This window comes from Pungitius pungitius, chromosome 21, assembly GCF_949316345.1.
Source record: "Pungitius pungitius chromosome 21, fPunPun2.1, whole genome shotgun sequence".
Classification (NCBI taxonomy): domain Eukaryota; kingdom Metazoa; phylum Chordata; class Actinopteri; order Perciformes; family Gasterosteidae; genus Pungitius; species Pungitius pungitius.
Genome location: NC_084920.1, coordinates 4,032,480 through 4,050,160, shown reverse-complemented (window position 1 = coordinate 4,050,160; position 17,681 = coordinate 4,032,480). Strand labels below are relative to the sequence as shown.

General features: G+C 44.8%; 1 protein-coding gene across 1 annotated transcript in view; it reads left to right on the top strand.

Moving 5' to 3' along the window:
- The window catches only part of nrg3b (neuregulin 3b), a 139,610-nt gene that overhangs the window by 66,336 nt on the left and 55,593 nt on the right, over positions 1–17,681 (top strand). Inside the window, 1 exon segment of the mRNA XM_062559867.1 lies at positions 6,592–6,727. Coding sequence (XP_062415851.1) covers positions 6,592–6,727 — 136 coding nt within the window.

The window sequence follows — 17,681 nt, the reverse complement described above, 5'->3', positions numbered from 1 at the left end:
GGTGTGAGTGTTTGTAAACCGATGTTTTAAGGTGTCTCTGCTTTTTTTTGGGGGGGGGGCAATTGTTCGTCCTTTGTAGAGAGAAATAACACGGGCCACTTTATGATCCGTTCGGGGGGGGGGGGGGGGTTTAGAAACTTATTCTGTCGTCCAAAATGTAATCAAGATTCAGCTGACTAGGGGTGAGGAGATAATGGAGATAATTAAAACATTTCATTAGGGGGCGATTTGGCCCCTCTGGGTTTGATGCGTGTCTTTTGGGCTCTACTTTATTAACCTTCTGCTTTGCGCCTGTCAATGTGAACACTGAGTACTTTGGAACCCCCGAATACCCCTTACCAACTCCCACAGGTCAGATGGTTTTGGTTCTCGGATCAGAACCGCAGAGAGGAAATGTAAGCAAATGCAACTTTCTAGAGATTCCAGTATGCTGTATTACATAACATTACATATCATTTAAATTACGCATTTATTCAGAAGTAAAATAAGTCGATTTGAACCTGAGGGTACAGAGCCAGAACAACAAGAATCAAGAAAGTACTATTTATTCAAGAAAGCCAAACTAAGGACCATCTCAAGTGCTACTGAAGTGCTACCTATTCAAGGCATAGCTGGAAGAGGTGTGCTGGGGAGCTCATTCCACCACGTGCTCAGCTCGCGGTGAGGTGGTAACAGGCCGCTGCAGGGCGCAGTGAGCGGGGGGGTGGTAACAGGCCGCTGCAGGGCGCAGTGAGCGGGGGGGTGGTAACAGGCCGCTGCAGGGCGCAGTGAGCGGGGTGGGGGGGGGGGGGGGGGGGGGGTGGACACCCAATTGACCATGTCCTGGCTGTAGGCTGGACCCGACCTGTTGTCAGCTGTGAGGGGAGCGGAGTGGTGCGAGTGTATTCAGGTTGAAGACCAGTCGAGGGCTGCTGCACCCTGGAAGGAGCTGCACAGGTCGGATGGCGCCAGCGGGGTGGACCTTCCAGGAGGGAGTTCCGAACCAGCCAGATGACGCGAGATGACCAGAGCCTTCTGAGTGCGAAGAGGACACGTAATTCTCCTGATGCTCCGCACCATGTATCTACAGGAAGGTGTTGCCGCGGTGATGTTGGCAGTGAGGGGGAGTTGAATCTCACCAGTGTCACACCTTGGTCCCTAGCAGTCAGGGGGGGGGGGATTGGACTTGGAGTTGTCAGGTCGTGGGTGGGAGAGCCTCCCCCCCCCCCCCCCCCCCCCCCCCTCCTCCCCTCCCCCGGAAGGAAAAGAAGTGCAGTCTTGTCGAGGTTCATTTTCAGCCGGCGTGATGGACATCCACTGGAGAGATGTCCGTCACACAGGCAGAGATTAGTGCAGCTGCGCGTGTCTCAGATTCAATATGTTGCAACTCGGGGGCTTTTAAGGGAGGACTACAGGGAAAAGGACTAAGATACCCGTGACAAATGTCCCACCGAATACTTATCACTGGGCTGTCATGGCGACCGAGGCCGTGTCCTCTTTAAACCTGCTTGTTAAACTACTATTTGTTTGTGTCACGTCAGGGACAGAAGGTCTCACAAGGGTTGTCGTCTTAATAATAATGACATAGAGTGCTGCATTATATACATGTTTTTGTGTGCGTGTCCTTTGCAGTGAAGATCGTAGATCATTTTTTTAATTAAAATTCAAGGGTAAAATGAATTGTATTCTTCTTTCCTCTTCCGTCCTGTGTATGTTATTTTTTGGCTTTATGTTTCAATGTACTTTATTAATGATTAGTAGCTCTATGTGAGATTTTTCACTTCATATTCTCATGAATTCTTTTCGTGCCCTTGCTAGTTTTCGTGAAGGTTCAGGTATATGCGTTATAGAATACAGTTCTATTTATTCTAAATAACAGCTAGGTTCTTATATCTCAGTGGTTGACATTTAAAAGACAAAAGGGGACTTTTTATAGCATCTTATCTACGGCGACAATTATTGCTTTACAAAAAGCGCAAACGCTCCTGCTAATTAGCGACTTTCTTCCGGGATGCGGGTTCTGCATGTTGGTGTGGTCACGGTTGATTGAACCCATGACCTTATTCGGTCGGAATCAGCATTGCGACAGCACTCAATCAAGCATAAGGGGCATCGTATGCGCTACTGGTAGCCTAGCTGCTCTGCTCCTCCACATTGAGTGTGTGTGTGTGTGTGTTTTTTTTTGTTGATGTGTTCATTTTATTTTTGACGTTTGGTACTTTTTTCATATCGTTTGAATATGGTCCTGTTATCCACACCTAACGCACCGCGTGTTCCCCTTGAACGTGATTCCGTCCAAAAGGCAGCGGTGCATTGTGGGTACGCAATCAGCAGCCTCTCCCAGGACCTTGCCTTTTTTTTTACGTAGTACGGCCTTCTTTGATGCGTGCTTCAGTAAACACAGGCAGCTCTCTCCCGACCGCGGTCTCCTGGGGGGGGGATGAGGCTCAGCACAAGAACACTAATGAGCACATTAGAAGGAAGCCATAGACGGAAAATGCTACAGTTGTAAACGGAATTGTCTCTTGTGTTGTCGGTGCCAATGATGCACCGTCTGCAGTGAGTGCTTGTGTGCAGAATATTAGGAATGGGAACCTCGAGGCACATTACCATTCAATTTGGCTCCTGATTCAGAGGGCTACAATGGGATTATGAAATGGATTCCTCTTGATTCATCAAAAATGTTCCACACATATTGCATATTTGTAATGGTTCGTGATTTAAAAAGCATTTTTCAATCGATATTAGTAACAAATATACGAGAATGCAGAGAGAACCGACAAAAAACCTCCTACAAAAAAACAGATTCCGGCTTGTTCTGATTTGATTTGATAAAAACGTCCCTAATTCACAAATATTGTGGGAACGGATGTCCACACACACCACGTTACGAACCTCAGCTTTCCGTCTGATCTGCTGATCCCTATTTTTTTCCCCTTTCAAACAACTGTATTCATTCCTCGGAGGAAGATTATATACATTTGAACAAATGATGAAAGCATTTCAATCCAGACTGACCACAGATGGTTTGTTACACAGACGTATCTGAGAGGCCATTTTCTGAAGCTATTTGGGCATTTGCTTACCTAAAACATATATAAACCATCTGCTTGAAAGTGAGCAAACATTGGTGCTTAGAAGTAAAAGGAGGTAAAAGTGAAGCTCAAGTGACATTTGCTGCTGACAGTATTGAATTTGCGATTTATTACATTTCATTTCAGTTAGATGCTTTTTTTTTTTTGTTGGAATAAATACTGTGTGGTTTAAAAAAAAAAAAGACTACAGTCAATATATCGTTTCTGTAAATACCACTAAAGGATCAACATGTTTTACCAGGTGGGGCAAACATTGAAAATGTCTCAGTGATTCCCACAAAAGCAATCGTTCAGATGCTCTACAGCAGAATGTCTGACTGCAGCCGCTGGCCCACTTTATCGTGCACTTTAATTGACTCTATGCGTTCACAGAGAAGAACATGGGGGCCTGTAACTCATATATATTTTCTTGACATGAAGGTTTGTTTACAATAACAAGTCTAGGAGTAATAAAGTGCCTCACATTTGCAAATGAACCTATATTTAGTAAACTGTTGGACTTTTTGAAGTTCATGGGAAGGCGCCCTGTCCTCCGGATTCCTCTCAGATAACTGATCTATCAAGCGTAATCTGAAGACGTTATCCCCAGCCAGTGGATTCCTTGAAAAGCTACCGGGGGGGGGGAATCTGCAATCTGGATTGCCTTTGTGCGGCCGGGGGGAGGGCGAGAGACGTGGAAACGGTTTTCAAAGACTCCAGGATGAATCACGGTAAAAAAAAACCCACAGCTGCCGTTTATTAGCACATTTTGCTCCGTGTTCTTTTTTTATTTTCACAGCTACCCGAGAGTCTGAGCTTTTGAGAGTGCTTCCTAGAGGCCGGCGTGGCAAAGGTTTTCTGTAAAAAGGCTTCATTACAAGTGTTGATCTAAGGGAAACGCGTCTGTTTGTCATAATTAGTCACGACAATACGTCGTGATGACACCTTGAAGCAAGGGAGAAATCACTTATGGCCCATTTCCTCCATAATGAAGATGTACGTCTCTTTTAAAGCGCGGTAGGCTTTCCTTCTGGTCGGATACTGGCTGGCTTTGTTAGTGCGGACCTACTGCGGGGTTAGCCCAGGAGACAACAAAACGCGTAATGCATTACGCTCCATACAAACCCACATTATCACCATTCTGCCTGGGCACCATCGAGTTACACTAATTGCATTTTGATTTTTGATTTTTTTCGCTCTTTTTCTGATGGAAATACACAGCACTCCAACCGGATCCCGGTCTGACAGGTGCTTGTTCAAAAAGTGGCCCGGTTGTGCTTGCTGCGCTGCAGATTTTTTACCATTTCGCGCCTGTCACGGTGATAAAACGGCAACCCATAAGAAATTGACAGCCTGTATTGCTCAAGGCCAAACATATCTGAGGCTGGCTTGTCCCTTGATGTGGCCAACAGGGTTTAAAGGGTGGAGGTAATCCTTTAAGGCTCTTTAAGACTTTTTATTTTTTTATTTGCAGTCTTGCGAGTTTTATCCGTACGGTGTGCTTGCTTGTGGACTTCTCACCTGGTGAAGAGGAGTAGAACCTTTTGTGTTTGAGACGAGATCACTCCGTGTCCGCCTGTTCCAGAGCGTGAGAAAAAAAACAAATACGACACACAGTTTTGTGGGAGCTTTGTTCCTCGGGAAGGAGACATACGGACGCGTCCCACGTCCTCGCCGCTTCCCACGGTGCTGTGTCGCAAGCACCGCGGTGCCCATGTGACGCGCGCCTTTGCTCTGTCAACAAGCAAGTGACAAATGAAAAACGCTCAGAACCCGAACCACTTGTACAACAGTAATAGTGGAGGCGGCACACGAGGCTTTGAAAGGAAGAAAAGGCAGACGGTGGCTTTGGAAATACAACAACGGTTGGGCTTTAACGGGAAACAATCGATTCCCCCTTTTGTAAAAAAAAAAAAAAAAATGGCTTTCTCATATGCCTGACCTCCCGTAGCGGGCGTAGTCTTTGTATGTCGAACATGCTATTTCTGACATATGGTCACTGCTGCTGTCTGAATAATAGATACAAGCGCCATGGTAATTATTACCGCGGACCACTAGGGGCACGTTGTGTTCTAATTTCTATTATTAAAGTGCCCATCTTGGAATAGATAACCCTTTGGAAGCTGCACTCTGGGAACATGTTGATTTGATAATACGAGATGCAATCTGTGTCTTTAAAAGCCGAGGAAGCGTCGGGCTGGAGTTTATACAGTAGCTGACTCTTAAAACGTATCACACGAGGTTATAAGGAACTGAACTTGCATGTTCACGCTTAATTCCGGAGCATCCCCCCTAGATATTAAAAAATAAAGAGCCACAAGGCATCTGAAGATATCATAAGAGCCACTACAATAACATATTCCAGAGTTTTTACTCTGACATATTGGTCCCAGGAACACCACATATCTCTTTTCGTGCTCCCTCTGATCTCTCATCATCTCTTGGGCCTTACGCGAAGAGCCCCCCGGATCCATCGATCAATGGCCGTAAACAAAAGTACACACGGATTGAACCGGACACTCGAGCCACGCGGACGGATTACCGACTTTTCATTCCCACACATGCAATTGGTCGCTAGTGCCTCGGCTATGTATATATATATATATATATTTTTTTTTTTAAAAAGGCCACTGTCTGTTCACTGCAGGACTGCGGCAGCGCGCCGAGCAGAGTCTCACCGAAGTGGAACAGAAAAAGGCACTGAGTGACAGGTAGAAGAAGAACGCGGGCGCTCCAGTGCGCCTGCGTGCGCAGTTCAAACAGACGTCTGTGCCTGTGTGGGCAAAATAAATAAATGGATGAAAGCAGAATCCGACATGTAATCCAATTGTATTTGTAAGGTTCCGAGCGTGATGCCCGTCAATCCAATTTTCCGATGCTTGTTTGGATGATGGAGCGCAAAAAGGCCTCCCGAGTGATCATTTCCGCGTCATCGTTGACACGCGCGTGCGCACGCTTCAACGGGCGCCTGCATGCAGATGGCGGTTGGCAGGGCGCAGTGCTTCTGCATGGCGGCCATGCTCCGTATGTGCGACTTGGTCGAGAAGAGGAGAATTGGAGCCACGTCGTCCGCTCTCTGCTCTGCCTTTAGTGCGGGCACGGCTGTTGTCATCTCACTTCCACACGTTGCGACTTTGAAAACGCGCCTAGAGCGGTACAACAATGATAATACCGAAGCTCATTATTCCAGTCAATAATGTGCGTTACACCCTCACCTTCTTTGTTGCATCACGGTGGGAAATCTCCAAAACAAAAAGGCTCATTCTGTAGTCAGTATTGAAGTAAGTAAACTCCTCGGGCTGTCTTCCGTTAACCCAATTAGAAATGAATCAACATGAAATAAAGTAGTTCCTTCCAGTGTGAGAAGAGTCGGTCATTTCAGATCAAATCGTGGCAGAAAGACGCTAACGACGCGTCGTGTGCAGAGACACGCCAAAGAAACATCCCTGTGCAAATGAGCAACAATTAAGTTAAGGAAACAACCCTGCATTTTCTATCCGTATGAACTGACGCTGTCCTCTGTCCTTTCTGTCTTCAGCTGTGGCCCCCACACTCCCCAGTCTGCGCTCGGAGGTGTTCAAGCCATGTGTGGAAGACAAGGACCTGGCCTTCTGTCTAAACGAGGGCGAGTGCTCCATCATAGAAACGGTGGCTGGGGTTCACAGGCACTGCAGGTGAGTGTGTGTGAGTGTGTGTGTGTGTGTGTGTGTGTGTGTGTGTGTGTGTGTGTGAGTGTGAGAGAGAGGCATTTGGTTTCTCTCTCAGCATTGGCGTTTCCTCTCGTTGCCCTTCCCCTTCAATCACTAACCTTGGGGTAATTTTCCTTCAGGCTGTTCTTTTCATTCAAGCTCCTGACAGACTGTGTTGTTAGAATGATGAGACACAAGACGGTGGATGCACAAAAATGCACCTCAAAAAACGACAACTATCTAGAGTAACCATGTAACATGGAATGGAGGGAACAGCCATGCTTTGGTTTTAGTAAAGATTTGGCTTGGTGTCTGCACAGGTACCAAGTAGTATCTATCTACATTTCTCCAGTCAAACCTGGATCACATAATTTAAGCATCCAAAATGTCCTGCTTTCACGGTTTGGCCAGCGTCCTCCGGCTTGTTGTTGTGACATGGCAGCAGTTACAACCCGCACAGTTTGTGTCGAGCACTCGTTGGCGGAGAATGCGGTTCGGCGGTCCACGTTCCCACCCAAAACATCTAAAAGTACCGACTGTCGAGGCAGACGATTCTCTCTGTAAAACCACGCACATTTGGAAAGAACCGTTTTATTGCACATCTGAGCGCACAGAGAGCAAATCTGATCCAACTGTGTTTCAAATGTGGTCCGGCAAAACTTTTCATTGTGATTGCATTCTTTTTTTTTTTTTTTTTCCTCCGGTACAAATGAATTTTAATGGTAGGTGTTAAAGACGGGACTCTCGCCAGATCTTCCTTTGATCTCACTTAACAGCCCCAGATTGCTTTCATATTTTAGCGATGTTCTCTCCTGTTCCTTTTCTCCTTTAGTTTCACTCAGGCGGTCACTCACAGCACCGACACTGGAAGTCAGTCTGAGGTGAAGTTATAGAGAGAAAGTCCGTCTTCCAAATAACTTCATACTAAATAAAAATGTGAATGGCCCGGATCGTTTTTCTTTCAGAGGGCTTAAGTCCTTTTGTCATAAAGGAGACAAGTCTTTACCGGATGCACATTCACCTTGCAGAGGTTGATATGACACCGTATATATATATTATATATATATATATTTATTTTTAATTGCCATGGCAGTGAAACATTACGCCTACAAAAAACACATGGGATGCTGTATCACCCGTGCTGAGTCTGAGCTGACTGATGCAGAGGCGGGAACAACTAAAATGTTGTCAATTACCTGTATTAAATTCATCGAAAGCACAATCCTTTCTTTTGCCTTTGACCATCTATTCTCCTGCATTATCAAGCATGTACTATTTATTGTGTGTTTCCTCATATTTGTCACGAGAGTAAGCGTTCAACAAGTTGTGTACACAGAAAAGAGAAGAGATGAAATGTACACAACACAGCGTGAATATTATAACATAACGCCAATCCATCTTCTTTGGTCCGCAGCTTTAGCCAATTAAGAGGACACATGAAACACCATTTGAGGAATGCGTGCATGTGATTCAATGTGCCTTATGGATGTCTGTGCCTACGTGCACACTCTATTAGAGGGGGCTAGTTTCTGCTGCTTCGGCTTTGCTCTTCTTTATGTGTTCCTGCATGTGTGCTTTCCCTCACAGCCTGGTGCGCCACCCACTTTAACTCTGCAATAACTCCGTTACATAACTTTCAAAATATATCACTTTAAATATACATGATAAGATCTTTTCTTTGAGGGAAGAGTTTGACGAATGGTGAAAAACAGCTCTGAAGTACCTGGAATTAAAGAGACCTGAAGCTTAATTTGAAAAAAAAGGAAAATGTTGCATTATAAATGAGCTATGAGTCAAGCCTCTAGGAAGGGAACATTTGGAGCACAGGCTTTAAAAGTTTAATTAAAACTCGCTGATCGTTAAAACGGTCGTGCAGACATGATCAAGACAATTACCCCGATGACTTAAATGTATCTAAGGAATGTACTTCTTTAAAATATATTTACCGGTAAAGAGATGTTTGTTTTACAAATGCAAAAAGACTAATCTTTGGTTAGACTGAATTATAAATAAAATGGGAAACGATATCAGTACGCACAGCAGAACGCTATACTGAGTGTGTCCCATGTCATGTGACGTAACAGCGTCCCACACAGGTGACTGCAGCACTGCAGCTACGGCCTTCTGGGAAATAATTAGCCACGGCCGAATGACTGCATGTATTTTTTTTTATTCTCAAAACCCTGTAGTGTTTAAATTTGGAAAGAAGTGTTTGTGACATCATTGGACCAGACAAACGCCCACTAACGTACACATACACGCCTCTAACTAAGATATCATCGCTGATGGGTCCACAATAAAATTGTTTTGACGAAGCGATCCTAACGGACATGATCTCCATTCTTTTTCTTTTTTTTCTTTTACCTTTATAACTCACAGACTAGAATTAAAGATTCATTAAGTTAGTTCCAACCAGTGCTCATTAAATCTTTAAAGCAGATTCTTCATTTAAATGGATCTTACCTTTTGTCTTTTGCTCTAGTTCCTTCCGTTAGCTCCCGATGAAGCGCTTTCTGCGCCAGCCTGTTGTTAACTTCGGAGCTTTGCCATTTCAGGCGAAGCGTGTAGCACATACGGTCGACTTTTGAGAGGTTGTTTTCTGAAAAAAAGGCCACGATTGTATTCTTCCTTTTTTTTTCCGGGGACTCAACCATGTGGACCGTCAGACCAAAACAATGAGCCCAACCCGACGAGCTGAAGAAGGCGAATAGTCGCTGGTTGGCTGCTGGGCCGTTACAGTATTCATACTGCCTCCAACACACACTCTTTTCTTTTCTTTTTTGTTGCTTGGTCTGTCTTCCTGTCAGATATTCAGTGCTTGGGGATTAGTCCAGATGTTGTGCAGGCACATTTATGGATACAGCTAACAAGGAAAGAAAAGTTGCTCCTCGACCAAATACAAGCCGGTTGAAAGGACAGAAACGTAAAGGAATAATGATGACTGACCACAGGCCACAGTGCACAAAGCATCATACGCGGTCGGATGCTGTCCAATGTATGAACAGCACAGACATATAGGACCGAAATTGCTTGATGGGTTTGGAATCCGTTTATTTTGTTAGGAAACATTTCCTTAGCTCTACCCTCCCTAACGCTGGATTTTCATGTTTGCCAATGCTAATAAGGCTCCCAAAATAAACATGCAAATGTCAGTTTAAGACCTAGTTCCACATCAGAGCTGTGGCTCCTTATGCAGTAAATACAGAATAAAGCTACACCAACTCAAAGCTGTGGTTGCACGTATGGAGATGTCGCGTTTCATGGGGAGGAAAGAGCTGTAAAAATGAGTTGACGATCAAACCAAATCGTACGATGCATTTTATGTAAAGATGCATTACATTCATAAAATGGGATACCAACTGTCTACACATTTCAAAATTAATATATAACAGTCCACTCACAGTGAATCCCGTAAATGACCAGATTCTTGAACACAGTCGTTCAGTTAAACGTATATTATACTTAGCTCCATGGCGCTTCCTCTAATGCCTCCAAATCCTCCATAACGAGTGTGAAATGGTTCCCTGGGAAGCACTGCAGCAGCAATGCAATGTCTGTTTACTTCATAGTAAGTATGGAACGAGTTTCATTCGTAATATTAAGCACCGGTTCACGCACAGCACGCAGAGCTGTGTTAGCCCTGTGCAGATGCAGATCCAAATAAAACCCGTCTCCAGGAGGAGGAGAAAGATCATTTTTTTAACGTGCACTTTTGATAGCAAAGGAGAAACTAAAAGGATGACACGCCTCTCCTCTTCTCCAAGGTATTGGACTCACTGTGCATATAATATGGAAATCTGGAGAAAAAAAAAGGTGGAGGAATATATTATCAGGTGTAGCAGAGCTGGCCGCCGGGCCCCATCTAAGTCAGAAGCACAGCACGCTGACGGCTTTGTGACGGTGAGCCTGGACTGAAACGAGCAGGCAACATACGTGCCGCAGGTACACAATCACCGGCAAATTAAACTGACATCGGAAGAGATAGCGCCGGTGCCGCATGGACCTGCCTGACGGAGCCAACAGAGGATACAGCAGGCTCCACAACTGTCACTCCATGCGTATTGTTGCATGCCGATGGGTCCGCCTTGAATAACAATCACGCTGCACAGCCACAGGTGTATTTAGTTCTGAGAACAGTTTAGGATATTCTTTTTTCCACGAGGGGATGGATTCACGTTGAAAAACCACGTATCGGGTATCATGTGCTAAATGTTGACGAGAGGACGTGTTTTACATGTACAGGTGAAACTCGAAAAATTAGAATATCGTGCAAAAGCTCATTACTTTCAGTAATTCAACTTAAAAGGTGAAACTAATACACTATCTAGACTCATTACATGCAACGTGAGATATTTCAAGCCTTTATTTGAAATAATTTTGATGATTATGGCTATATAATATATATATATATATATGTATATATATATATGTATATATTAGTTTCACCTTTTAAGTTTAATTACTGACAGTAATGAGCTTTTGCACGATATTCTAATTTTTGCATGATGTTCGGTAGGAGGGCAAACTATGGTTATAATCCGGAATCAGGAAACGTTTATTACCAGAATATGTTAGACATACAAGGAATTTGACTCGGCGGTTGGTGCATGACGTCACGCAGTAAGACAATGGACAACAAGACAGATAAGACAACATAGTGCAAGAAAATGGCGTTACATTTACAAATGTATCATTTGACTCCACGGTATGAAACATAAGGCTATGGGCTAGAGAGATATAGAATAAGCAATTTCAATTAAATTAGATACAAACATTGTGCATTTTCCTCATGAAAAAGTTTCATAAGAGTATGTTTGCAAAAAAAAAAGCGACAGTTCCACGCAGAGTTGTTCGGAGGTTAATTGGTGGTACGAAAAATAATGCAATAGTGTGAGGTCTGCAAATTACAGGGGGGGGGGGGGGGGGGGGCACGTGTGTTATTCAGTGGGGCAAAGCTTACCAGAACCACTTTGAGTCCTCCCGCAGACCAAGACACAACAGGACCTTGTGGCCTCTCATAATATCTTATGAGAATAACTGGGCTGTAATCGATCATTCTGCATGGGCGCCCTTCATTCAGCCCGGCACGTATTGATGATGTGCCTCGGCCGGAGTAAAATTTGTTCCGCGTTTTTTTTTTTTTTTTTTTTTTTCAATGCAATTATTTCTAGCTGGTTGTAAAGTTTTCAAATATCGGCTGCAGGATTTGACTTTGATGTGAGGGCTCAGCAGTATCGGTGTGACATTTGCTCAGCAAACCGAGAGCATGCAGATAGGAATGTATTGTGGAATACGTTGCTCTGAACGAGGGTGCGATGCAGCTTTAACCTGTGTTTGTGAGGCGTTTACATTTTTTGAGAATTGAGAAGCCGTGCGCGCGTTGCTCGGGGGCAGATTTAAATTCGCCGTTGTCGTATGAGGACTCGCGCACAAAAACAACGTTTTTTTTTAATGTACAAGAACACCTAATCCTACACAATTCATTCAACAGAATGTTTCCTAACTTGACTTTGTATCAAAAACAGAGGCGTGTTGTACAGATGATGCAAAACTGCTGCAAGTCGGCGTTATAGTTAAAACATCTTGATGCTAGCTTGCCAAAGAGAAAAATAAAAAAAGCACAAACACAAATTGGATCGAGCATTGTGTGAATCTGCGCTCTCTCTTCAGTATGCAGAAACCATATTTTTCAATTGGATTGATGTGTAAATCCATAATACGGTTTACATTCTATTCCCACAGGATACATTTAGCATTTTTAAGACATTATAACAAACACTGGTAAGACCTGTAGCGGCTTGAAAATTGAATTTTTAAAAAAATCTAAAACCCTAGGTCTTATAGAACAATGCGGATATAATAAGAGTGCTTACTTATGATGAATTGGAGAAAAAAAAATTCAGGCATATGTGGCATTAATTAAATGTGTATTTAAAATAAAAGCAAATGGAATGGACGTTCCTTTTCTGTCAGCTCATCTATTAATGACAACCTAGTGGTACATCCAACCAGGAATAGAGATGTTTTTCTGCCTTTAGTGAGGATGATTATTAATTAGAAGAAAAGAATCCACCGTGCCTACCGTTTTCTTTGTGTTTAGGCATTGTCTTTAGATAACCGTGCATGTCTAATGCTTTTCGGCTGCTTTTATTATCTTCAGCATGGATCATGAAACACTCTCCTCCCTCCCGCGTGCATGCGTGCGTGCGTGCATCCTTGTTGTGCGCATTAAAAAAAGGCCCGGAAAAGCTCAAGGTAGCTCCTGTCTGCCATCACCATGGTTACCCCTCCCCTCGTTAGTGCGTGAGGCCAGAAGCAGAAGAAAAGAAAAAATAGTTGTTGACTCACTTATAGTGTCGTGGTAGTCACATCCAGGTGCACGATCACCACTTCACGTGACCACGTAGTTTGAGCCCTGATACCGACGGATCGGATATTAAAATAACATGCTGTCGTGCAACAACCCCCGATGTGTTGCTTCAAACAGAGATATGCAAACTTACTTGATTTGTTTAACGTCTTTACACAACTCTGCAGATCGAGAGCCAGCAAAAGCAGTAGTTTTATGTCTGGGCCTTAAACTGAATGCCCTAAAAAGGAAGCGAATGGAATTTAACAAAAAAAAAAAAAAAAAAAAAAGTGTCTGGTCCCACGAGGAAGGGAGCAGAGAATATAGCTGTGTTCGTCTTTGTCTGCATGAGCCCGTTGATGCTTTTCCACCGGACCCTGGAGACGCTGACAGCCGTATTAGCTGAATCTGATATGACAAAATGAATCATATAAATGAAGACCACAGCCTCTTAACTCCCCCTTCCTGTTTTTCTGCCTCTCATCTCCCTTTTTTCTATGGGGAGCATGTTCAGCGATTAAATTGTCACCGCATCGTCAGACCTTGACAGGCTGCGCTAATCCGCCGTGCCGTCGCCGCTCTGCTGATCCGTCCTGCCGGGGAGGACGTTCTCCAGGCTTAACGCCAATGGGCCATGTCTCCCCCGGCCTGCCCCCCCCCCCTCCCCACCCCGGCTCCTGTGTGGAAGCAACCCGATTCTAAACGTGAGAGCAGAGATACCTTTTGGCAACAGGCACTGACGGAGCATTTTTTTTAAAATTATCTACGAGATAATGAAATGTACTATTCACCACATGACCACGTTCTTCAGCCGCGCCTTCATCTCGGCTCTTTCTGCGTGATGGTTTACTCCCTGGCAGCTCGTCACAAACACCGAAGACGAAAGGGACCGTTTCCCGCAGAACGTGAGACGCGCGGTCGTGTTGCCAAGGAGGCCCACCGTGGCCGCAGACCATTTAAACCGTGCACGGTTTCGGTTGCACTCGCTAATTTTTCATACCAGTTTTTTTGTTAGAGGTTCAAGATATTGCACTGAAAGCACTCTCAACACTATCTCAAGACTATCCAGCAAAAGCAAAAGCGCCAGGGATCTTCTAACATCTACCCGAGGGGGGGTAGGTGGGTTGGTGTTACGGATCCACGGCGGCGCTGTCGCTCGTGACTGCGATGCGTGCTGCGGGTCCCTCGTGGGAGCCGTGTGCAAAGCAGCCGGCGCCAGCTGAACAGTGAGGCACGCTCACATTCAGTAACGTGCACTGACATGCACTAAAGGCATGAGCAGATGCTCGGCTGTGTTAACAAAGCAAGAACATGCTGCCTGAATCTCTCACACACACACACACACACACACACACAGAGGGTGACTAGCTAGCCCGTACGCAACTAATGTCTAAACATGGCAAATCATTTTTAATAATCAGAAGGTGACGTAACACTTATATCATGTTGCTTTTTGGAGTCAATTGGTGAGCATTAATGCCCATAACGGCTAGTGCAGGTAGGCAGGCAGGACTCAGGCGCAGAGTTCCAAAGCAAAAGGTTACTTTTAATTAATCCAAAATACGTGGCCACAAACGCCCACAGACAGAGACAGACGCCAACCACATGTAGACGTGCAACAGTAAACAATGACGTGGCACCAGGCACTCAGGGCTTAAATACACAAGGGAGGTGCAGGTGATTGGACACAGGTGGAACCAATCAGACACGGCAGACAATCACAGGACAAGGCAGGAAGTGAAGCTAACCAGGGACACAAGAGACATGAAACTACAAAATAAGACAGGAAGAAAAGAAGACCCAAACCGTGACAAAAACATGTCGTTCAATTCCCATTAGCAGCTTTAGAAGCGCGCTACAGACTGCTGACACACTGTATGTTTCCCACATTTGCAAACACACCTTTCTGGAGAGAAAGGTGTGCACAACGGTAGTCGCGGAGCTTTGTTCATTCTCTCGTAAAAAAATCTTCGTTTTAATAATGGCGTTAGTTATGCTATGAAACCGGAAATGTGAGACTCCGGAAAGGATGTAGTTAGCAGACCAATCACAGCCTTGCGGGGCTGCGTGAACTCGCAAGTCTAGAAAAATGGGTCGTCACACGCGAGCATTCAAGCAGTCTGCGTGTCCTTGCGTTTCTCTGAAAATGCAGAAGCATAAACTAGGCTTCAGACTTCCTCTGAACTTGCGACAGACCGCTCGGATCGACTCACCTCACTGACACTGCGTCGCACTTGCTTGAAGGCGGCAGGGCGCCCACAGTCGGTAGCCCTCGTCGGGTTTTATTTTTCCAGCCCAGCCGGTGAAGGGCAACAGCTGCTTCAATGATTTTAGAAAGCGGAGAGAGAGAGAGAGAGAGAGGGCAGACTTTGATATCTGGCCCTGCACGAGTGGACAGGGGGTCTCTGGAGGACTACATGGATGGGGGTCTCTCCGGAGGACTGCCTGCTGAGCCTGTGACTGCGTCCTCGGGACAAAGCAGATGCAGGGGGACAGCGACTTGTTAGGTAGAAGGGAATCAATGGGAGACAAGCGTGTCACTTCCTCCCTACTCGGGGGGTATCGACTAGTCAAATCGCTCACATCGGGAGTCCATTGCTAAGGATCGTCACCTGTATTCCACCAGATGGGGGGCTGCACTGGTTTGCTCATTACAGTTAGTAAAGTGTAGTAAAACCAAAGAGACATTTTTATTCCCAGCCCCGGGGAGTTTTTTTGTTTGCTGCTCTACTGTGGCATGTCGGCAAGGAGGTCGTAAAGCTGAGGTCTAAATACTTCTGTTTGCGCTATTTGCATGTAAATGGAAATCCAAGTGTGGCCTTTATCGGGGTGGGGAATCTAAATAATGAGCGTGCGCTCTTCATAATATCGCCTCCTCTATTATCTCCCACACCCTGACGCGTGTCTTCCTCGTTTTGACTCCCTGTCAGAAGTGAAGAGCAGCGAGACGCAGGCCTCCTTCGTAGCGTCTTTAGCGACTTTAGCTCGTTGTATTTTATCCTCAGAACGTTGTCAAACACGATATTGGGATCAGTGGGTTGGGAAAACAGAAACCAGAGGATGCGGGGAAACCAGGAGGGACGAGACCACCTGAACAAGGAAGAGAGAACATCAGGATTCCACTGAAGGAACAGCTGCTGATGTTTATCCAGGACGGTTCCATTTCATCGTCAAATGATCTGAGCTGATTCTTATTTTTCCAGATTTTTTTCCCCGCTTGCCACGTTGGCTTTGCATCACCCGTCTGAGGGTTTACTTTGGTATTCTCGCACCAGGAGAACCGTCCATGTTTATTGATAGAGCCTTCCGGAGTCACAATGTAATTAAGTAACGTGGCTCATGAAAAGAAGACCGAGAGGCAGAAAGAAATCCCATTGTTCCAGCTTAACCTCAAGATAAAATCAATTATCAAGTGACGGACTAGTTTAATCAATTATTTCTGGGGAACAACAAGTAACGGGGGGATAAATATTAATTGGTCATTACAGATATATTCTCTGTAATAGATTGCGATGGAAAGGGCAGTAAAAAAAACACTAGACCTATTTTGTGTTGTCATTTGAACACATGCAGGCAACCCGTTGAACACATCCCGCATTTCCTATCTTCTCCTTTGAAAAACTGCTTTACAAACATTAGAAGCTAAAAATCGTTCTGCTAACTAAACCATACCACCATTGGATAAATACGCTCGAGAATCCATGCTTCCTCGTGACCCCTGCATACCCTTTAGGATGCAAACAACGAAGCGAGGAGGTGGAATTGCCACGCACTGGTTGTCTGTCAGTGTGTTTCGGGCTTTTATTGGTGATGTTGTTACTTCCGCTTAATTTAGTACGCGCGGCAACCCACAACAAATTGCCCTGGAACTTCTGCAGTATCCATCACTGTCTCCCAAAATCTCCTTGAGCCAAACGCAGGAAGCCATTGACGTGTCACTTGCTCTCATGTCATGTCGGGGCGCGACATAAATAGCTCTTTTAACTCTATTGCATCGAGTTCGGTTGGCACTTTCATTGATAAATTGCATTCGTTTAGAAAAATTATAAATAATGAGAGTCAATTCAAGGTAAGGAAAATACTTCAAAGGGATTCAGTCTCCTATTATTAAAACCAAAATATAGGCAACCACGCCTCTGTGTTTTCAGGTGCCACAGGAAGTCCTTGATGGATGTCACCGCTCAGCAGTCACTGCTGCGTTTTATTTATTTTTTTTTGTCTTCACCGAGAACTTATTTTCAGTCGAAGAAGCTGTCAAAACTTGTGACGACAAACAGAGCGGTGTTGTCAAAGTCTGCTTTTTTGCAACTAGTTAGTTGATAGGAACATTTTACAGGGATGCCTGACAGTGATTACATGTTTTGAAATGCCTCGGGATTTTTGGAATGTTGATGGCATTGAAGCTTTGTTGATATTTTTGCAGCGTGCCACTCTTCTGCTTGTCACTGCTATTTCTATTAGTCCCAGTAGAACTCTAGTCTGTGAAAGGTCCTGCCATCTTTAATTAGATCCATTCATTCCGTCGGAAAAGAAGTCAGAACAATGTGATATTTCGAGGAAAAAAGGGACATTGCAAAGCAGCAAGGCTTC